This window comes from Orussus abietinus, unplaced genomic scaffold (genome assembly GCF_000612105.2).
Source record: "Orussus abietinus isolate OABI.00-Male unplaced genomic scaffold, Oabi_2.0 scaffold19, whole genome shotgun sequence".
Classification (NCBI taxonomy): Eukaryota; Metazoa; Arthropoda; class Insecta; order Hymenoptera; family Orussidae; genus Orussus; species Orussus abietinus.
Genome location: NW_019395981.1, coordinates 1177762 through 1200991, shown reverse-complemented (window position 1 = coordinate 1200991; position 23230 = coordinate 1177762). Strand labels below are relative to the sequence as shown.

At 56.7% G+C, this 23230-nt stretch overlaps 1 protein-coding gene across 4 annotated transcripts in view; it reads right to left on the bottom strand.

Annotated features, from left to right (window-relative positions):
• LOC105699824 (latrophilin Cirl) overlaps positions 1-23230 on the bottom strand; it is a 183924-nt gene that overhangs the window by 144719 nt on the left and 15975 nt on the right. For all 4 annotated transcript variants that reach the window (XM_012425166.1, XM_012425165.1, XM_012425167.1 and 1 more), the window contains exon 2: positions 1995-2122. In XM_012425166.1, the coding sequence (XP_012280589.1) occupies positions 1995-2091 (97 nt within the window). In that variant the 5' untranslated portion in view covers positions 2092-2122. The remainder of the gene's footprint in view (positions 1-1994; positions 2123-23230) is intronic.

Below are 23230 nucleotides of genomic sequence, written 5' to 3'. Positions count from 1 at the left end.
GTTAAACCGCAGATTTTAACAAATTTCGAGATCACTGGAAATCGATCCAAAGAGAGGGTGGCAGGATATTCAAACTATTTCCGCATGAGCTTATGATGTGGCGAAGGTCTAGGAGCCGACACCGCAAGAAGTCGCACTCGAAATTGCGATAGAGAGGATCCCGCAGGAGTGGGTACCACAATTAATTACGATTAATCGTGAATCCGAGCCAGGAGCAATTCAGGGTTACCACGTCTGGTGCCCCTTTGAGGGGTGTCACTTCCCCTTCGTGTAACAACTCGGAGCACGTATCAAGCTGCAATCCAAGGCGACGTCCAAAGAAGCTCGGAGTCCTCCCTTTGGCGAGGATGTTGCCGCGGAGACTCGCCGTAATCGCCGCAGCCGTTTACGCACGCTCCGCGGAGATTCGCCCCTTGTGCGCGGTGTCAAAGCCGCGATCAATGCGGATCAGACCAAGGGACACCCGATAATTCCACGACGTGCCTTCCGTTCAGGCTTCCGGAAGACGGACGTTGCGAATTCAGAGAGTATCTCGAGCCACGAGGGCGCGACTTAATCCCGATCCACCACCCTTAAATCACCCCTAGGGCCCAGGGTTTTAAGGTGTAGTCCGTTTCGGGGGTACCATTAATTCCCACTTTCCGGATGACGGATCCCCTTCATCCTCGAGGAAACCAGGACTTCGATAAACATATCCACGACGGATCCGCCGAGTAGAACCACCCTTCGGTGCCTATTGCGTGCAACGTCGACCCTTACCCGTTAACCCTTCGACCACCCAGCACCTCGAAGGGGTGAGGGGGTTAAACGGGTCCTGCAATTAAGCTCGTCGCTACCCAGGGTGACGCGCCCTCGGTAAAAACATGGGACAGTCCATCGAGCTTCCCCGAGTCGAAACCCGGGGGTTGAACCGGTCCTTGGTCCATGAGGTGAGGCGCCCTCCGGGACCTCTCGATCAGCTCGCAAAGGGTCCTTGGGTGGATCGAAGGCACCAGGGTGTGCAACGGCCGTCGAAGATCGTTGACTTAATAGTTGATTTAGAATCGGCACTAGGGGTGCCTCGAGGTCCCGGGGGATGGTCCCGGTCAGGACGCTATCCAGACCCTATTCCAAATTCTAGGGCCGCTGCGAATCCCTCGCGGGTCTTCGAGCGGGACCCGAGTCGTCTGCCGCGATCGTTTCCGCAGGGGTGCCGCATAGGGCTCGAGAGAGGGCGAGGATTCGAGGATTTCGAGGTCGGGCACGCAAGGGGTGGTAACTTCGCGGATTGGACGCACCGACGTGTGCCGTAATCGGGAAGGAATAGGACCCCTTCCATACGCTATATCTCCGTTCTTCCTCCCCCTCCCCTCATACTCCTCCGCAGCTCTGCGCACGGAAACGACCCCTCGCGAACTTCGCGAAACCGCTCGCATCCCTCCGCCGGTCGCTCGTTAATGCTTTGGCCGCCCTGTCCCCCCCGCGATTTCAACCCCTAACTTACCTAGCACCCTTGCCGATGTCGGCGAGCCTTTTTCCCCGTGCACATGGCAGCGCCCCATACTCGGATACTCGCATCCTCGTTAGTAGGCTCGGTGCCCCTCCATCCCTCTGAAGTCGCAGCCACCCCCAGACCGATAACCCTCCGATGCACCTCCAGACATCACGCATTTTTGGACGAAATTCGAAATCAAGGACCCAAATCTTGGCTTTTGAACCATGGACCACCCCTTTCCAAAGTCATCAACTAGGACGCCCCGATTTTTTTCGATGAAATATCGAGACCAACCCCTAAGTCCGGGATCAACCCCCCAGTGGCGCGGCGACCATTGCTGGCTGCGAGAGTCAACGAACCTTGACTGAGAAACAAAGTCAACGGATCGGTAGGGGTACGACGTACGTTAAACCAAGGTCTCAGGGGGTGCCGTCATCCCCCCAGGGGTCGATACGCGCGTACGCACGATCGTGTACGCGGTGCAAATCCGTTGGAAAGTTCTAAAGCGGTTGTTGCTTACCTTTATTTTGCGAGGCGACGGTGCAACTGCTGGTAAACAGCCAGACGAGGACTAAGCCGTTGAGCAGGTCCTTCGGCCAGGGCCTGCGGCACTCCATGGTCGGTGTCAGAGTCGATCGTCGACTACGCCTGAAACGAGAGAAACGACCATGTTTATGCCCGGAAGGTACTGAGCGGTACGATGCGTCGTAAGAAGTCGGAAGAAGGAAACTTTCCCAGGGGATGAGGCGACTGGGATGCACCGAGATTTCCGCGCGAGAGGGGGATGGGATCCGGGGAAAACGGGGAGAGAAGGAACGAAAGGAAAGGATACCTCGACAAGGTCTCTATCCAGGACCTCGCGATGCGCTTAAAACGCACAAATCCTGGATCCTGGTACCGAACCTTGTCAGGTCACTCTCCCCTTACGGGGACGTATTTCGGATCCCGGCGAAAGAATTCGTGCCGCGGCTGCGGTCGATATCGCGGACCTGATACCAGGTCCTGATTCGCCGAGCCGATGTCAGTCATGTCGCCCGGGAAATACGAACCCCGCGGATTGTCGCCGCGATAAGATTATTACAAAGTATAATGCCGTAATCCGGCCGATGACATAATTATTTACGGTCGCGGGAGTGCACGGAGAGACGTGCCGGCCGGCCAGGTAATTTACTGCAACGCTCGTTTCCACGAGTAATTGCCGATGGTAAATTGTAACACGGTGCACGTAGCACGCGGATTCGAATGCTCGCCCTGATTCGAGAGCGGGCAGTAATATCAAAAAGTAGGGGTAGGTTGAAATTAATTTCATAAACGGCGCGAGTGGATAAGTGCCTCACTTCCGATCGGTCCAGGAGATATGCAACGAGGACTACCTGCGGATAACCTGCAGCATTCGGAAGGAGTCCACTTTCGCGAGCGGTTGTTCCGCCCGGTCGTTAATTAAGGTCGGTTTTCCGCCCGGGCGCGACACCGGCCGCGCGTGGCCGCGACGTGCGGAGCTTCCGCGGGGGGAATGGGGACGGTTCCGCAGCGATTGCAGGCCGGATGCACCGCGGAATCTCCTTCCAAAAGTCGGCGCACCCGCGCGAAAGGAAAATGCACGTTATTGTCGGTAAACACTATAAATCAGCTTAATCCACGGGTTGGGCGAAATAAACAAGCGAGAGCCAGAGGAGGGACCGGACGCGGCGCCCGGGCGGGGAAGGGCGGCGAGAGAGAGAGAGAGAGTGAGTGAGAGGGTCGGCGCCCGGAGGTGGGCGAAAAACGCCGAGAGAGAGAGAGAGGCAGAGATCGCGTCCGAGGATGGCGGACGGAGAGCGAGTCTCGAACGCGCGCGATGTGAATGTGGGTTAACGAAGCTTCCGTCCCCCTGGGGAAAAAAAAAAAAAAAAAAGGCGAGGCGGGAAAAGCGGGAAAAAAGGCGAGCGGGAAAAGGAAACAAAAAAAAGCCCGGGAAGGAGAGAGAGGAAAATAGTTTTGCATCAGCGTTTCAACGTTTACCGAGGGCCCGCACAATGGATCGGCGAATGAAAACATCCGCCCGCCCGCCCGCCCGGGCGGACCACCGCCCTCTCGAGCGTCGTTGCGAGCCTTACACCGCGGCGGATCCAGGGGTTGCCTCCGGCCCCCTGCGCGCAATAGCTTTAACGCCGTAATTTCGGGTACACGCACCGCCGGATCCGGGATACGGCCGGGTTCCGCCCGGCCTGGCCGATGCATCGCGATGTCGGAGCCTCTCTGAAAGGGTGGCCGCCCGCCCGCCGCTGGAAGAGTGCCAGCGGCCTCGCCACCCCGAATCGAAACCGGCCCCGAAACTCGCGGCTACCCGTGCGAGCCTAATCGCTCGCCGGCTCGTGAACACCCTTAACTATTCATTTTCCATCCTCCCGACGTCCCGCGAAGACGGGATCCACCTGGAGGTCGCCGATCGACCCGGGGGTGGCGCCGAGTCGGACGGTGTCACCCCGGCCGATCGAAGGAGCCAAGTTCACCCGGCGGGTTTTTCGTCTCTCCGACTCTTTGACGAAAATCCAGCCGGGCGGGGACAAAAGTTTTAGAGCCGGATCCGCCCGAGTTTTGAAACGGGCACGTTCGGCCCGGGACCGGGAGCTATTCCCTAAGGTCCGTATCCTGCCGGCTTTATCCTGCGGAGTTCGCCGGACCGCGTCCGGTTATGAACTGGTCCAATCCCCTGACCGGTACCTGGCTGTTGGCCGGAACTGGGGCAGCCTAAATTCCCCGCCACCCTCGAGATCTAATTATTCGAAGCCGCGGTACCCGCGCACTCGTTAATTCCGCCACCCCCGGCTTATCTTTCGGTGTCGTCTCCTGTTATTCCCGAATTCTGCCCCCTCTTGCGTTGCAACGAAATCGGCGATACCGAGGGAAAATTGAATACTTTCACGGGTTTCAAGACATTTCTTAGCTTGATTCGCGAGGTCACCCAGGTCGAACCTCGTTTTGGGATGCCTAGGTGAGGTATGGTTGTCGGGATTATGACACGAGGAATTACGGCGAGCCAACGTTTCGCCGGGCACAATGTGCACCGTTAGGAACAAGTTTCCTGACAGGTGCCCAGCCTTGGTTCCCGCACCGGACCGGCTCGAGCCATATCCACGCCGGTCTAATTATTCCGCGTTTCAATGCGAGTACGCAATGCGTGCCCGATCCCGGGTCCTCCTCGTCGCTTCCGCCCGGGCGGGCGGCGCTTCGCAGAAATTCAATGACGGGAGATAATCGCGCGATACCTGGGAACGTCATTATCGCCGGTCTATAAACCATATCGCGCGGGCCGCCGCGATCATTGGACGCTGCCTCGCCCGGCCGTAGGTACGCTGCACGCTATTTGCGCTACATACACCGTGGTGCGTCCGCGTATTCCGCAATTAATATCCGCGACCCAGCGCGAGCAATTAACGCGAGCATACGTGGACGCCTTTTCTGGAAAAAAAGGAAATAAGCTACTGGATTTGGTCCAAGGCCTGATCAATGACCTTCACTTTGCGGTTTTTCCTAAAAACAACGGCATATGTCGAACACTCCGAGTCCAGGGCAATTAATGACCCAATTGACCAGCGATGTCCCAGAAAAATGCGAAATTGTCGATTTGCACCCTATCAGGGGAGGCGAGTCCGCCTTGAAGTGCCCATGATCTATGGATCGAAGCGGAAGCTGTGGCCGCCTGGTCTCGAAAATTGATACCCTGACGTTTGGTCGAGGGAGATGCACCCCCGTTGCACTGGGAATCGACTCGAAAGTCATCCCTCGGGGTGGGTAAAAGTTCCTTGGATTCCGAGATCTCTTCCACAGGGTGGCTTTTCCAGCCCCGCCGTCGGGCGGGCTGATTTCTCGACACCTTTCTTCCGTCGCCCTTGACTTCCTAGCCGAGGGGCGTCGCGGCGCTAACCGGGCTGCCGGAAAAAAAAACCAATTTCTACCACTTGGACCACCGATTCCTTTCAGCAGCCGCCCTCCACCCTCGATACCGAGTCATTCAAAGGCACGACCGCTCTCGCGAAAAGCCCCGGGGATCGATTCGCCAATCGGAGATAAACGGCAGCCTCGATCATCGGGGGAAGAAGTGTCCGGAGGCTACCTTTCGGAGGGTCCTTCGAGGGGTGGCGACCCCCACGAGCGAGACGTATCGGTCGATCGATCGACTTCCACAAGAGGTGTCCAAGTTTCGGCCCACTCGAATGCGTAACTGGTCAATGGGGCATTAACGACCCCCGATGGACTCCTCGTCGACGTTAAAAAGGCGAACCGTGACAAATTTCCAGAGTTCATGGATAAACCAGGTGTCTAATCGGCCTGATAAAGATGGCGAGAGAAGCTGAGACCAGGGGGTCGAAACTAGGGAAACCCACACACAATTAAGGGGTTCTGACCAGCCGAGGTCGAATCGCTCGCAAAGTGGGCATGACTACACCCCTGCGACATTTATTTCAATCCGCCGCGGGTTTTAATGCGGCCGCGATCGAACTCGCAATTAAAAATAATTGGATCCCGCCGGTGATTCCGTCGCGTCGTTCGGTTACCGCGTACGTGGGGTGGTACACCCTGCAAGTAGTGGTCTGCGTGGAGGAGTCGATATCGATACCTGGGGTTGGATTTCCTCCAAGGGGGTATCTTGTTTTAGGTGCGACCAGGGAAAGGTAAAAAAAAAAAAAGGATCTCGAACAAATCTTGATCAGCGGCGAATTAACGTCGCCTTAAAGGGGAGGGTATGTCTCAATCGAGCAGCTACCCGGAAACATGGCTCGTGCCCTGTTTCGGTGCTCGCAGGTGTCAGGGGGAAACGAGCCAGCGTCGACGCGGCGTCGCGGCGACACGTCGAGAATCTCGCCGGCTGCGCGAAACATTTTCATGAGCGTGCACGAGCGAATCGCTCGAATGCCGAAGATCGGCACGTGGGAATTTAAGAGGTAGCTCCAGAGCCGGCCGTACGTGTACCCGGAGACGAGGGCGAGGGGCCGAAAGGCGATTCCCGAGTTCCGCGCTCGGCCGAGAATTTCACAATTTCCGAGCCGGGCGTGATCGGGGCGCGAGAAACCGGGGAGGGAATTAACGGAGGCGGCCCCTGTCGGCAAGACCCTTTTATTAGGAACGGCTGATCCCACGTCGGATCCAAGGTGTCTCCGTTTCTCTGGCGGGATTAGGAGCCACCGTGTTTCGTCGGGACGCTCTTCGGCATGGACGCTGCGTCCCGAGCCGCGTCCTAAAAAAACGCGAAAAAAGCGCGAGCAATTGAAAAGCCACCATAAAGACGCAACCAAATGGTGGACCAACCTTGATGCCACATCAAAAGTATCTGTATTCCTTTTTATGGGATTAGGAATCCCGGAATTTCATCAGGGAATTCTTTGGCGTGGTCGCTGCGATCTCAAATCCAGTCAATCAGCTGTTAAAGGACCATTTTTGAGACGCATCCAATTGTCGGGGGGTGGACCCCTTTCGCCTCGTTACGTGGTTTCATTGGACCAACGTTGGTACCATCGGTGCGCCATACCGACGGCGTCCACGAGTGACGTTTCAGTGGGCCTTACAAATGTTAACTAAACGCCGGCCGGGTTTAATTGACCAGTCGCCTCGATTTCTTTGCGCTGTTTACACCGGCCGACACTCCGGCTTCTCCGAAAAGGCAGCGGCAAGAAACCCGAGGCGAAATCAGTATGCACGCCGAGCGTCGGTACAATCGTTCCCGCTGGAAACAATGGATCGAGCCGCACGCACGGGGCAACACTCGCACGCACGCCCGACTCGCGGCACCCCAAATAAAGTAACCGGACAACCAGTGGCCGCTGGGAGGGAAATTTCTCCGCGAGCTGCAGGCAAAAAGGAGGACCGATAACGAGGAAGGGGCGAAGAATTCCCCAACGTGGGACCAGACGGTGTCCGACAAGCGATCGCATCCCCGGAATCAAAATCTTCATCCATCGTCGGTCTCGACGTAAAGTACCCTCGATGGGAAAATGTACAAATTTCCAAAATCGGAAAATTCGATGGGGTGGAGGTCGGACGATTTCTTGTAGGAAGTACCGAGGCGAAGAAGCGGACGAAGAACCTCCCCCATCGGGGTCCAACGGGACACCAAGGAACGCGTCGGGGCTTTATTGACGCGGGGATAAAAAATGCAAAGTGGCCGTTTCGATTATCGGACTAGCCCCCGTCCGCTCGTACGGAAGCGACGCCATGTTCCCTTTTACGGTCCCTCTCGACGTCGCGTTTCCCATTCAACGAGTTTACGGTTTTCTGCTCCTTTTTAAACCCTCCCCGGCGGTGGCCGGAGCTTCCCGAGCATTCCTCCCGGAGTCTCGGGCCAAATTGGAAGAAACCGCGAGGCCACCCTAGAGAAAGGAACCTCCGAATTCGGCTCGAGCCCGAGAGTTAGTCAGACCGCGCGAGATCGATCACTCTTCCCGAAGTTTTCCATCCCGCGGACGGAGGGAAATATCCTTCCCTATTTTCTTTACGACGAGAGGAGGTGAACACGCGCCCCGTAATATGTACCGGGAAACGGGACAGTGGTATATGCACGTCGAGCGAGGCGATCAACCCGGGGAGGGAAAAACGAAAGAAAACCCGAAGGAAGCGACCGACATTTTACCCGCCTTGTCACGCCGTAAATCATCGCGGAATCGAGACGGAAGGGGGCAGGTGTCGGTGACTCCGAATTTTTTTTTTCCCGCATTTTCCGGAGATTCCCTCGCCTAGGAACGATATAGAAACGAGTTTTCCGGAAGGAAATCTGTGTATCCGCACATCGACCGTCATCCACCCCGTAGGTACGTACCCCCTCGCGAGGACCTTCCAAAGCGCGGCAAACCGAGAGGAGCCGAAGAGGGTGGAAGGGGACGAAGAAGGGGGAGGAGCGTCGAGTGTGCGACGTTTCTCCCTCTTTCTCTCGGGGCTGACGGGCGAACGGTTGCTCCTGGAACGACAACTAGGGGTAAAGTAAAGCACCCTTCTCCTACCCCTAGGCATCCGGGGAAACGTCGGAGGTACGCCGGCGTCGGAATTATTTTCTCCTTATTTACCGAGGGCCCAGGCCGAGTACCGTCGACGCCGGCGCTCGATGGCCATAAATTAACCGATAATGAGCGGGCAATATAACGCCGATTTGCCGATAATCGCTTCGTTATTAATAGATTAGTACTCGCGCGAGCGCTAATGCGCCCGAGTTATTGGCCGGCATATTCGTTCGCCGGACTCGTTCTGGCGGTGGACGGTCGTATATCTCGCGGGCCCCGTTGCGGCCTGCTCCCTTCGACTCTCCGACCTCGCCAATTATTGACTACGGATATTTCGGTAGGGAATTTCCCGGAATATCCGCAACCGATGCCGAGAGCCGCTCCTTTTTTGCCGATCGACCCTGCCCTCGCGCCGGCAGCCCGTTCGATGGAGATCTGATCTCGATTCCGAGCGCAGCATCCCACGGTCCAGCGACGGCCATCCCGGAATAGCCGTAAAGTCTCATCTTAAGTAAACTCTGAAAAATCCTACTGGATAAGGGAGATACCCATCGCCATCCAGAAATGAAGTGGCAGAAATTAAGTGATAACTTTTTGGGCCAGGGGGTGCGAATTGCACCCCCTGGGGAGGGGGAGATCGAACTCTTGGCACGCGGACGCGACACGTATTCGGACATTTCGAGTCCGAGTCGCCCATCGACTGATTAAAACTTTTCTCCTCCTTTTTTCCCGGGGGACGAATGGGGCCCGGGGTGAACGCCACCCCTGTAATTCGAGCAAACTCAGCTCCGGCAAAGTGGTCGCGCTTTGTAGAGGCCCTAATGAAAAGGGAGTAGACGCGATATCAGATCCTCGATAAGATAGCCCGTGGAAGCATGTGTCACCCTGTATCGAGCGGAATAAATTCGGGTTTATTCCGACGGGGGTGGGTTATGAAATTACGTGCGACGAACACTTGCCCCCCCTGCCGGAAGTCATACAGGTAATCCCATGCCCGGATAGACCGGCATTTAGACGCGCCTTGAAGTGGCCCATTTCTCGGTCGACCACTGAAAACCGAGACGACTCGGCTGCATAAACCCGGGAGCCGCAGTTGCGGAGGCAGGCATCCTCTCTCGTTTGCAACTGGTCGATCTCGATTTCTCGCCGCTACGGCGCTTTTCTACGGTCTGCGGCTTCAATTTCCTACTTGCAAATCGAGAAGCTCCGGTAGACATCGATTCGTGCATAATCTCGCGTTTCAGATGGGGTAGAGAGAGGGAGGGAGCCGCGCACCGCGTCCTCAAAGATCCCACCCCCCAGCAGGTGCAATTCTATCTTCGAGGAGCAAACCGAGAAAAAAGGTGCACCCTCTGGTCGTTAATAAATAAAGGAAAGCGCGGCGCTAAAGACGCGTCCAACCCTGAAGAGCCCCCTGAAGAGCCCCCTGAAGACTCGGAAGAAGCTGGACAATGGACTTGCTTCTACCATAAGCCAGTCTCGTTTTCAAGTAGCTCGCTTTATCACTGGCGTGAGAAGAAAAAGCAAAAAAAAAACGATCCTCTCCTTGGCGGTCGTCTAATTTGCAGCCTCGACTCGCGGAATCGCGACGAGGAGAAAACAACGCGGCGTCCGCAAACGGAGCGAGAAGGCGTGGGATGACAAGGTAGAGTACGGCTCGTAACGGGAATGCATGATATTTATGCAATGCCGCTATTATGGAGCGTTATCTGGATCCAGAACAAGGTTACCGCGGGCTCACTTTGCATAAGGAGCGCACCTCGGCACTCGCGACTGCTTTGGGGTAGGATCGATGCGACCTCCGATTGCGAGGACGGGTGCGACCTAACCGGTCGTAGGCTAGGTGTGTTCGATCAGGACGAGGTTCCAAGTCCCGCAAGCGCGGTCGGTCCTCCGTCACCGAATGATCGCACCCGGGTCACCCGGGAGAGATCAGCGCCAGGATCCACAACGAGCATCCCGGGAAACGGTCCATTGATCGCTTTCCGCGGCTTTTCGACCATCTCGAGGATTCCTCCCCCGAAAAGCGCAGCTCTTCCCTCGTCCCCTCGACCTCGCGGTTCCGGTGCAACAAACCGCGAACAGGCGCATCGAGTCCGATGACGGACAGCCGTAATTAATGAGCGCCGTTTGCGAGGCTGCCCGGGGGCGAACGAGAAGGGGGCAGAGAAGGAGTTAGGTCAAATTAGAGATTTACCGTTGGCCGGTCGTCTCGAGAGCGAATGGCCGGGTCGTTTAGCATAACTGGTACGTGGTATCCTAGGGAGGACGAGAGGAGGGACGAGAACCTCCGTTGGATCGCGGCGTCCATTAATGGGGTGCGCGAAAAATCCGAGGGAACCATTATTGGCGGGGTCGCTCTCCCAAGGGGGTAGCTCCAAATGCAGGAAAAAAAAAAAAGGAGGAGGAGGAATCGCGAGTGGACCTCGACCTCGGCGAGGGATTCGCCCGCAAAAGTACAACAGCACCCGCTCGCCGCCCGGTCGACGAGGGGCGGAAGAAGCGTCCCGGGAGGGCCGGGGGGAGAAACGAGCAGGGAGTCAAATATTTGCGCGAGAAAAACGTATCCCTCTTGACGCGGCGTTGAAAATTTATCAAAATTATTCGGCCCGGTTCTCGCCCCTCCCTCGGTTCCGCTCGCACTTTCACCCCGTTTCCGCGCCTCCACCCTTCTACCCTCGCTTCTAAGCACCGGGGTGAAAGCCCGCTGCGTTTGGAAACGCGCCTAGAAAGGGCGGCCGACCCTTTTCAGATGTCGCCGGAAACTGTACTACGCTTTAAATGCCTTTAAAGCGCGGTGTCGACGGCGTCTCCTCTCTCTCTTTCGAGAGAGAGGTTTTGCGGAATTGGGAACATCGGTCGGAATTTTCGATTCATCTCGGGGGAGGTTTTTTCCCGACGGGGAGGGAGAAACGAGGCGCGAAAATGGGGGGACGATGTCACGGCCCTAAAACGAAAGGAAGCGGCGCACGTGACGGCGGGGAAAACGTAGCGACTTTAAAGTTTGAACCCCCGGCGAATCGGCCTCCGCTCCTCGGTCTGCGGAGCAGATTAAAATCGCAATTACGAGAAGAATGGAACGCTCGGCGATCGCCATTGAATGCAACCACAATGGACGGTCATAAAATTAAAATAATTTAGCCGGGACTTTCCACCCTTCGCGCGCGCGCTCCCTCCCCGCCCTTTCTCGCCCTCGCTAATGCCCAGTTTTTTCTTTGTGAGACACCGATATTACCTCAACTCGGATTTCCCACTTCACCCCGCGGAGATCCGGCTAATCCCGCCGCAGTTTCTCCGGGCATCCCCGCGAGTTTTCCCCGATGAACGCCCGCCGCGGTGTTCGCCACCCCTAAAGAGATTTCGGGGGTCGAAATGCACACCTCTCTCGGTTCGCTTTCTTCGAGCCCTCGCACGAGTACATGATAACCTGGACCGAAATTACATAATCCCCCGCTCCTTATTATATTTTTGTGCGTGAGGACCTTTTGTTACTATTCTCGCGAGGAATCGTTCATGAACGTTTAACGATTTATTATTTCGTCCTTCTTTCTCCCGCGAAGTTAGGGATTTATCTCAGATTTATGCGAGCTACCCCCTGCGAAACTCGAGCTGTTTCTCTTTTTCCCCCCTTTCAATGGGGAAACAGTTGCCACTCGTCGTCCTCGGCGCGCTTTGCCGCACGCAGTTCCGGTGCAAATTGACGGTACAAAAAAGTCCGCGGTGGTGGTTTGCAAATGAGATCTTTCTTTTCCGCGGGACGACGTTAAAGCCCGATAGGACTGAAAGCCGTGCACCTGCATTCGCGAGACCGTCGAGCGCCGTTATTGAACCGGGACAGTGAATGCGTCTCGAGGGACTTTGCGTGTAAACAATTAGACACCACTGTGCTCCTCCATTCAGGGTCTCTCACCCCCGCGTAGACTTAACGTCGAATATTTCCGCAGGGTTTCCTCGCGGAAACGACGCTCAACCGAACTCGACCGTGGAGCTCGCTCGAACTCCTCTAAACCGATTCGTAAATCAGGAAACGTGTGTCACACCGATTAATGAATTAATTCAAGGAAGCCAATACCGTAGGAAAATCAAGGAGACGATTAAAAATCGATATGCCGTTGTAGAATATATTTAATAACAAGAATTTCCAAGGTAGCTCTTTAATTCAACCCACGCTCGAGTGGAAACTGGCTAATGTTGACTTTTAGGCTGTCAGGGAAACAGCCTGGCTTCTTTAACCTTTTTCCTTTTTTCGGTGTCTTTTAATCATTGCGAGTCGTTGATATTTATTTTAATATGTTCATTTTTCGCAACTCAGCAGCCGTAGAGGCCGTCGAGGGGTCTCCTCTCCGAGTTACTTCCTGTTCTCGGGTGCATCGCGGTGACGACACGCGAGTGACATCATCGCCGTCCCCATCCTGCCATTAAGTCTCATCTCACCCGGCGGCAGCGACGACAGTGACAATGGACGAGGCTCGAATTAGGCCGACTCGACAAGGCCAGAAGAAAGCGACGCTCGTACTTTTCCCACAACTTCGAAAAGAGTCAGCGCATCGTACAGAAAAAGTGCACCGACGGACATCGAACCCTTATGAGCCAAAAAAAAAATCGCCCTATACCGTACATTCCGGGTCTTGTTCTCACATCTTCTCATAATCCCGCTCCCTGAACCGCTAGTTCATTCTCGACATCTTGGCCGTGCAAAAGCTCCGAGTCGATATCCGAATTTTCCCCCATCCTGCGCGTAGAAATTCAAGACAGCCGGACCAACCTTCCGCGTCGCCACTCTCGAGTTTCTGGGTAGAGGATTTTCTTTATGGGCGAATTTCATCAGGACGTACAAGCAATATTGAACCAAACGTCGGACGCACTTATGGATCCATAGCGCTTAATACCCGAAATCCCTGGGAGACATTGTCAGGATTTAAAGGACGGTCGTCCCTTGTTACCGAATCGCGTTATCGTTTATCGTATGAAATCGATCGATCGAACCAAAGAAGGAAGTCCAGTTGATCGCTTTCCTCGGCCTCTGGTCGCAATCCCGATTTCTGGAGGTGCGAAGGGTGCGGGGGTAGGGCCCAAAACCGGTCGATCGTTTTGGGGCCCAGGTTTTCAGGGATGCCTCTCTCGCTGATCGTTTTGCCCTTGGACTATTAAAGCCCTGGCTCGACTCTCGTCGGGTGTGTAGCGGTGATCGATAGCCGGTCGATCGGGCGCGCCCGCGACCCCCCTGCCACCCCCCTTCTCCGGAGGATCGGTCGCCCGTGTCATTGCGAGCGCGTATGACCGAGCGTCGCGCATACGTATAGAAACCATTAATTACGACTCATTAGGAGAGCAACCGCCATCTGTCCCGGGCGGGCTGTGAATCACTCTTAATCATTTCATCTGGGCCCTGGAGAGAGAGAGAGAAAGAGAGAGGGAGAGCGCGGCGACTGACAACCCTGCGAGTCCCTCGCGACCGACGCGTAGGCCGCACGCGGTCTCGCGGCCCAGTCGCGCGGCCCCGCGCACGCGAGTCCTCCGCGGGCCCGGCACGCACGCGGAAATCGGACCGGCCGCCAATTACGCCGCGGCCGGCCTACTGCCCGATGCCAATCGCACTAGTCGCCGAATCCGCGCGGACTCGGCCGCGGGATTTCTTAAACCGGCCGCGAGATTTCTTAAACCGGCCGCGGGATTTCTTAAACCGGCCGCGAGATTTCGCAAACCGGCCCCCGATTTTTAAACCGCCTCGTGGGAACCGTCCCGGTCGAGCGCGAACCCGGAATGTCGAGGAATTGTCGAGGGTGACCAATGCATGACGGTTATTCAGATCGAGCGATGACCATTCGCGAGATGAACGCGAGCCAAGCGATCGATATATCGGAAGTTCGAGATTTTTTGAGAATTCGGAGGAACAGATCGGGTGGACCTGACGATGGAAAGGAATTATGGGAGATTAATAACCATAGAGCGACCCGGGGGCATGGGGAGTGGGGAATGACCGGTGGTACGCGTAATCGCGTACGCACTCGGCGCATTACAGTCGGTAAAACCTAATTGCCGCACTCGCCTCGCTGGCGGAGATGGTAAACGGGCGAGCCGACGAATCCGGGAGAGAGGATGAAAAGAAGAGGTGCGGGAATTTCGCTCCTCGTGTCTCCTCTTTCGTCTCCGATTTCGTCAGATGCGAGAACGTTCGACTACCAGAAATCGGGATTTTCCGAGCGGCCGTCAGGAGCCAATAATAAATGGACCGCGCAACGATATTGCATTTCGTGGAAGGGTAGTCGAGGAGGTGCAAATCCGATCGCCATTGGCCTCTATCCGGGGACGGTGTTCCCCATCCGTCACGAGTAGCGCCCAAAAGCTTGCCAAGTGGAACTCGCGCCAAATAGTTCCTAGCGCCTTTACGAGAGGGATGGCCCCTGGGGATTGCAAAACCTGAAAGTCCCGGGCCCGGTTGTCTATTCTGGCCGGTTGGAAGAATCGCCCGTTCCGCCGGACGTCCCCAGCGGAAGCGTCCCGACGTCTTCCCGGAGGAGGACAAATCGACGCTTAATTCGCGACTCGGAGATAGCGGATGGACCGGACTTCCGGTTCGTCCGGATGGACTTCCTAGCCGTCGAAGAAGTTGCCCCTCCAGGTTTCCATCCATCCCCGATTTCTACGAGAGTCCCCAGGATATCGCCGTTCCGCGTGACTCGAGATTGCGTTTCGCTAATCCGCGGAATCCAAAACGCCGGTACCCTCCTCCGATCCGCCCAGTCTTTGTTCTTTTTCCAGGCCGATGGGCAATCCGGTCCATTGCCTCGATATTTCCAAGTCGTGCCGGTCGCGTCGCGCGACCCCTCTTGCGGCTCGATCGCAACGATTCCGGATGGCGGTCCGCAATTACCGAGCCCCCCGGGGGCGGCGGAAAAATTGGGGAAAGGACGCGCACCCCTCGAGAGGCGTACCCGAATTGCCCGAATTCCGGGCGAAACGCCATTAATTCCCCCGCGTGCGGTCGTAAACCGGCGGCCGCGCATAAAGGCGGCGGCCGAGCGCGTCCGATCTGCTTGAAGTCCAGGAAAAAAAAATAATAATAAACGATCCTTCCTGTGCAGGGAGCTTCCGGCTTCGCGGCAGGATGGAAATGGGGAGGGAAAGAAGAAAAAAAATAAACGCGGCGTTTCTTCTCGCGAGAGGGGCATAGAGGCTTCCGAGAATTCCGCGTCTCCGCTAAGCCGGACAAAAACCGCGACGATACCGTTCCATTTGCGATTAATCTCCGTGTCAGTGCAGCATCGAGCTCTCGCGTCGTGACCGGGCCCCGAGAGCGTGACACTTTTTCGGGCCCCTTTTCCGGAAGACGGCCGCAAGAAATCGGGCGACATGGAAGCGTACGTTCCCGAGCCGCGGTCACGCCGCACCGGTACATATCCTCGATCGGCCCTATCCGACGATCGACGAGGCCCGATAGGGTTATCTCGTCAACCAATATGCCGTTAACGAGGGTTAACGAGACCGTCGGTTCTCTCCTTTGGAGAACGCGAGGATAATTCGCCGTTTTTTAGGGCAGGAGCCGACTCCGTTTAAAGGGATCGATGAAACTCTCGCCTCCTTTTCCGCGAACAGCTCAATTGAAAAATTACCCGGTGACCGGCCGCGTCTCTTGGCGGGGAGACGGAATGACCAACTCCGGGGGAAAATTCCCGGGGATTAAACGAGTCGCCGGATCCGCGAGAGAATTGCCTAATCCGATCGGCCGGCAAGTGTCGAGCCGATATCGGAAATTGCGCCGATTAACGACCTCGGAATCCTACCAGGACGGGTTATGCTCGGGTTGCTCGAATTGCCTTTGCCGCGAGCGTGCCTTCCTCGACGGCGACTCGAAGGTCGATCCCGTCGACCGCGTTTCCGCGATCCGGCCTTATCCGGGGAGACGGCGGAAAAGTCCGTGGAAGGCGCCTATTAATATCCAGGAAGAACGGGACGTTCGTTATCATCCCATCCGCCCGACCTGGTTATTTTCCGGCAATTAAATCGTTCCCGTTCGAGGACGATCGAAAGGATCGCCGAGAAAGGAACGCGTCAAGGGACGAGCCCGGGGAGGGGCGGGGGCGATAATTGGAGAGCAAAGCGAGGATAAAACGCAAGAAAGGGTTCCGAAGTAATTGGCGAGATCGGCCAATGGGAGCCGGGGATTTCGAGCGTCTCGAAAAATGACCCAGGATAATATCTCCGTTCCTCCCGATTTCGTTCTTTGACGGCGCTCCAAGAAGGTCGAGGTGCCTCTTTTCCCTCGTCCTCGAGTATCCGGAACCGACGACTCGTTGAATTAATGAACTGCTTTTGGAGCCCTGACTAGCGCTCCGATATAGGGGAAGCGTTAACGTATAGGGGAAACGTATAGGGGAAACGTATAGGGGAATATAGGGCTCGCCGCTACAGCCCTACATCGGGAAGCCGCGGAAACGCCGTTCCTCGCGCGGCCGCTTCTCCGGCCGAGGGACTCGTCGGAATTCTTTAATTGCTTCCTAAGAACGAGTACTTAGTTTTACGAGAGCCTCCACCGGCAATTGCGCCTTCTTGCCCGACCGGCAAGAAAGACTCCCGACGCGAACCGAGGACGGCTTTTCCCGTAGGTGCCGACGAGGAGAGGAAGGGGTGAAGAGTGGTGAGTAACGCGAATCGGAGGGCGAGGGCACGTCGGCCTACGATGATTAATACCGTCGAGGCATGCAATCAGATCGGATAGTCATTCGTACACGGGCGTACCCCGACCCCTACGTGTCTACGAAAAAGTAGGGAAAAAAAGAAGGCGTAGCTGGAGTCGCAGATGGTCCTTGGAATTAGGTTAGGAAATAGTCCGCTCGAGCACGAAATGGGCAGGTCAATATTTAAAAATCTGGCCATCGAGTCCGACCATCCTCCACGCCGACCCACTTTAACTCTGGTCGCAAAGAGCCGAAAAAACGAATGGAATCGGACCCAACGTTTTGGCGGCAACTGTTTTCGAAAGGGATGCAAGTAGATAAGTCACGAGACGCGTGTCCACGTCCAACCCGCGGAGGAGCGGATGCAACGCGGGAAGACGGATGCCCCTCGAAGAGAGTCGAATAAACGGAACGAGAGCGGAAAACGCGAGGATCGAACGGACGGCGCAGCGGGAAAAACGATGAAAAATCGAATCCCGATATAAATCGAGTCGCATCACGGCCGAGTGAGGACGCGGAGAAAACAAGGAAACGAGGAAATGGGAGGAAGAGACGTGTCTCCTCCGTATAACGATCGTCGTATCGTCGAAAAGTGTCCGGTTTACCCTTCGTTACCCATGAACGATGCCTCGGGCCGGTGGGGAGAGGAAGAAAAAAGAAGGGGAAAAAAAACGAGGAATCCCGCGATTTACGGATGCGTTCGATTAATCGGCGAGATTCCTCCGGTGCATCCTGGAACGACGCGGCTGCACCTGCGCGGGTATTTCCAAGGCACGTGCATTTCCAACGGACGTTGACGTCGAGAGGTCGACGATGGCGGAATCTAGGGATTTCAGGGTGGGGTCTTTTCCCGCTCCCGAAATTAAGGCGCCGCGACGGAGCCGACGACAAAGCAGACGACGAGGAAAGAGCCATCCGATTAGTCGAGGCCGCGTTAACGTCGCCAATGCAAATTGCATTCGAAAGATTTACGCGCGGAGGGAGGTGGGGGAGGGGTGTACGGGTCTATTATTGAAAAGCTACGTAATAACGGACGCCCTCGTCAGGCGGAACGGATGCGAAACGGTCCATAAATCATCGGCCGGGGGGGAGGCGCGGGGCGCTTATTTTCTCCGACCTTGGACCGATAATGGAAATCCTCGGAAGTGGTGGCGCGGATTATTCGGCTTCTTCTTCTCTATTTGCGGGAGGCGCGTCCACCTTAACGAGGGACATCCGTCGTTGCGTCCGCAACCGGCCCGCCCGGGATGGCGCGACGCGGAAGCAATTACCGCTCGCGTCGGCCGTAAGTCCCGGCCGCGGCTAACGAACGGACGGAAGCTCCGCGGGTTTGACGCGGACTACCGTCTTTGCATAGGGCGACGGGAATCTTCCACCTAGATGCCTCCAAAGTGAAGCCGACGGTATCACGCCGACGGAGGGGCGGTCTCCACGGTCAGCGATTCCACGATAACAGCGGAATACGTCGGATTATCTCGTTACGTCTATTTATCGGTACCTAATTAAAGTGCCCCGATGGATATTCAGGACTGACAAACATAGGCCGGTCCTATCGATCATTTTGGCCTCCGCAAAAATTGCCAGGAATATTTCGGGGTATCTCGCCATCGTCATTTATTTATTCAAATCCAACGGCATCGGGCAACAACACCGTGAATAATTATTTGACTTGGACTCTAATGAATTGTCATAATTCCGAGGAAACGTTGCGTCCAATCCATTCGAGTATACTGGAGTCAAATAATTATTCTTTTAATGAATAAAATATTCCGACGGTTACTTTTTTTCTTTTTTTCTAAGGGTACGAGGGGCATCCAATGGCTCGTGCACGAAAAAAAGGAGCGGGTCTTTTTGGATCGTATATAGGGCCACGCCAGACCAATTTCCACCCGCGTCAACCGGGAACCCCTGGACCGCTAACGAGCGGAAACGCCGCGGCCTTGCGCAAGCTCTCAATGGTTCCGCAGCGGGGCGGAGAGACAAGGGAAAATACCTGCGTGCATTAATGCCGTGCCGATGGAAGATAAGCGACTCTTCCAGAGACACGCGGAAACGGGCACAATGGGAAGCTCGCTCCGCGCTTTGGGGAGCTCGCCGGAAAGAGAGGCGCGAGCCGCGGAAAAAGGAGGCGCGATTTGTCCTCGGAGGTGCCCTTTAACTTTGACGCGTCGGGAACGCACCTTCTATTCGGGAATGAAAGGGGTTACGGGGAGGGCTCGTCGGGGCGTAACGCACGACGCGGAGCCAATTACCGCCGGCGTCGTCGTCGCGTACCAACTGCGGCCGGCGAACAAAACCGGAAGCTCGAGACGATCCCCACGGTGAGATTGGAGCATCGTCGCGCCAAGGATCGATAGATCGCTGGATAAGCTTCGAGATAAATCCAATCCTTCCCGCGCCTCGAATCTCTCGTCCCAAAATTCGATTCTCAGGCGCGGCTGCAAACTGAAAAAAATGCGAGAAAAAAACCGCAGAGGAACTAGAAAATCCCGGAAGTACCGCATCGAACTCTAGCCCCGTTTCCGCGGCACACGCTCGTTCCGCGTCGCTTACGTGCCTCGCAAGCGGCGACCGCTCGTGCGGGCCGCGCTCTTTTCCGCGCGCGTCGCCGCACCCGCAGCGCACGCACCGCACGTACGACGCGCACGTAGCGGCGCGCGGACTGGGCAAAGCACACGTCCCCGATCATCGGCCGTGGCCTTGAAGACCCAACGGAGATTCCGCGCCTCGATAGCGTCCCCGTCCCTCGAGGAATGGAACACCCAGGAGGACGAGAGAGAGAAAGCGAGAGTGAGAGAGAAGGCGCGAGGAAACGCCACGATTCCGCGGTTCCGCGTCGGGGTGACCGAGCGTCTCTATAAACGGTTCCCCTAGGCGGCGTTTGGACAACAATGTGCCCGGTCAAACCGCACCTGGTGCGGTTTAAACGGTCCGGATGGAGGCGGTCGCCGGTTCCACCGTCGCAGGCGTTCCGCGCCCGTTCCGCGCAGCGAGTCGCCCACCGGGGCGAAAGTGCGCGCCTCCTCGTTTCGTCATCGCGCCTGAAAGATGCGTCGCGAGAACAAAGAGGTTCGATCGAGGATCCCCTCTCCCGGTCCGCACGCGGAACGCACGACACGTACGCCGGTGCGCACCGACGTGCAAAGACGGTAACAAAGCGTCGCTACGATCGACCCTCGCGATTACGCGATTTCGCGCCTACGAGCATTGAGACGCCGTCCAGGAACGACCGGCCAGCATCCAACTATTCTGGACCATCCGAAACCCTAGATTCTCGCCTAGAGCGGATCCCCGCCGGAACCACAGAGGTAGTGAATCTCGTCCGGGCTGGAAGCGCGTAGATGGCTCTGGCGTTGGGTATAGAAAAGTCCGAAAGGGGTCGTCAAAAACCGGCCGAGCGCCGTAAAACGGCGAGAAGAGGCGCGCTTATCTGGGCCCGGGGGGGCCCAGAGAGCCCGCTCGCGGAATGGCTCGCGGGGCCCGGCATTTCGATCATTCCCGGCCGGAGATAAAGGAGTAACTGGCGCAAAAACGAGTTTATTGGGTCCTCGGGGTGGCGTCGGCGATCGCGGAGGCCGCGAGGATGCGTCATATAAACGGCGGAAAGCCGGGGGGGGGGGGCGGTCGTTTTATTATATCGCCCCGCGCTCTCGCCGGGTTAAAACGCCCGGCCATTAGACTTCCTATCGGGGCCGGGGGGGCGGAGGTCCCGGTTTTATCGCGAATCGCTTTTAGCGAGTATCTAAATGACGATTTCTCGGCCGCGTCCCGGCCGCCTCCCCCCGGGGGACCCAAGGTCGCCGTCCTTCGCGGGCCCCAAAGGCGGCCGGGCCCCGTGGCTTCCTTTTTCGGTCGTTTCGCCTTAATGTCCGCGCCCTGACGAATACCTCGATGGAGAGCGGAATCCGCCGCAAAGGAGGAGGGACGCGCGGAATCCGGAGATCTAGGGGGTTTAGGGCGCGCCCTACCGCTACTCCCCCCCCCCTCCCATTTTTCCGGGCATCCCTTTGAGCGGAAAAATCTTCCGGCAGCTGCGCCCTATCGCGACCTCCGCCCGGAATGTTTTAATCGGCGCATTATTCCTGCCGCGGCGCACAAAGGAGGCGGCCAGCCGGCCACGCAAGGACGAGGGAACGCGGGGCCAAGATGGCGGAAGGTGGACATAAAGGGACGCGTCGTCTTGTCTGCGGCCGATATCGGTCGGGTACCGAGCGCGCGGAATTTCGGAGTCGCGCCAGCGTCCGGAGCTCCACCTGGGTTATCGCGCTCCTGAGAGAGGCCCCGGTACCGCGGGATGAAAACCTTGGAATCCATAAGATATGAACCGTGGGGCACGTTTTACCGGTCCCCGTGGGCCGCCAGGAGGCGATACCGGCGGCCTCTCCGCGCGGACGGACGCCGGTTGATTGGATTAAAGCCGCGATTTTATGGGCCCCCCATAATCGGGGCGGATGATCGCCGACGCCGATTTAATCTTCGAGGCACCTCGCGAAGAGTGCCACTTTTCGAGGAAACGAGTTATCTCGAGGTAGGAGGGGAGGGAGGTCCTTCGGAGAGGGCCAGGACGAGGGTTCCGCACCCTCGGGACGCGCCTAGAAGACCCGGGACGAGGCTCGCGGGGACGCGGAACGGGATCCCTCAGGACGCGCCCCACCTGCGCCCGGGCGCTAGATCGTTTCTTTCTCCGCAGGATTCCTCCCGCTGCGCGGCGGTCGTATAACGCCCGCGGATTACGCGAATGCGTTTCCGTTTTATTGGCCGCCGGACGATGGGCATTAACGGCATAATCAGGAGGCTCCGTGGACAGAAATCCGCTTATCCCGGGTGGAGCCGCGAACAAAGCCAAGCCGGGCTATCTTGGGGTTTTGCCGCTAGTGGACGAGGGGATGCGTTTCCCAGGTATGGCGGGATCTCTCAGGTAACCCCGAGAAAGATCCGGGGGAGAGCACTCGGAAACGCTCGTTCGTGCGGACGGCCTGGAAATTTCGAACGCTAGAGCACTTTCTTCTTTTTCTTCTTCTTCTTTTTTTTTTTTTTTATTCCCCCTAAATCCGAGGAACGAGCCCTGAACCCCCGGCTTTATCCGCGGGTCTGAACGATGCAACGCCCGATCGAAATACGCCACGGGTTGCCCAGCACCACATTGATCGCGTGATCCTCATCGATCATCATTTTTTGGCGTTTGTTGGTCACTCGCGGTACCAGATTATACCTCGCCGTACTGCCCCGGGGGGGGCCTACGCGAGGCGTTCATCCCCACTAAGCCGCTCTTCACCGACTTCCGGGGCTCCTCCCCGACCTTCGCAAATCCGGTCACGAGTGCGACCCCAAACGGTCAAAGCAACATTTGAGCCCGATAATTCTGCAAACGTTGCCCGAGTCACTCCATTATTCAGACCGGAGGCGAGCCTTTGCAGCGAGCCACGCGTGCATTTGGAACGCTCAATAATTCAGGCCGCGCGCTCCGCGCGGGGCAAACGCCTCGGATTCGCCGCTGCGAGTGAAATAAAAGAAAAAAAGACAGGAGAAGAAAAAAAAGAAGAAGAAGGAAAAAGACACGGAGCCCTACCTAGGGGACGAGTTTTCGAGCTCGGGGAAGGTCGGAGCGTCCCGAGGCGGTCGGCAGCGGTGCCGTCCTTAATAAGTCGCTTCCTTATTTCCTCGGGCCGTAAAGCCGACATAAATTACCCAGGGGTAGGGTCTTGGACCTGGACAGACCGAAGATGACACCGACCGGAACGCGACCGCCCTCGACTCGCCTCGCCGACTCTTCGGGCCGGTCTTCGACGCTCGGAAGCGCTTCCGGAAACCTCTGGAGGAGACAATGGCCGCAAAGAGGGTGAATCGAGATAGGCTGTGCTGGCCTTAGGATATAAGGGATGAATTTAGCGAAAATCGTATCCTAAGCGCGACTCGACGCGTCCCAAATTGGATCGACACCCCTCCCCATTGAACAGTCTACGGAAACTTAAGAAAAGGGTGGGGGGGAAGGAAAGAAAGGGAAAAAAATAGGTAATCCGAAAAGTGACACTACCTCGGATTTTCCAGCGGTCCCGCGTGAATGGGCTGGAAAATGCTCTTTCGTCGCATTCTCGAGAAGCGTGGTC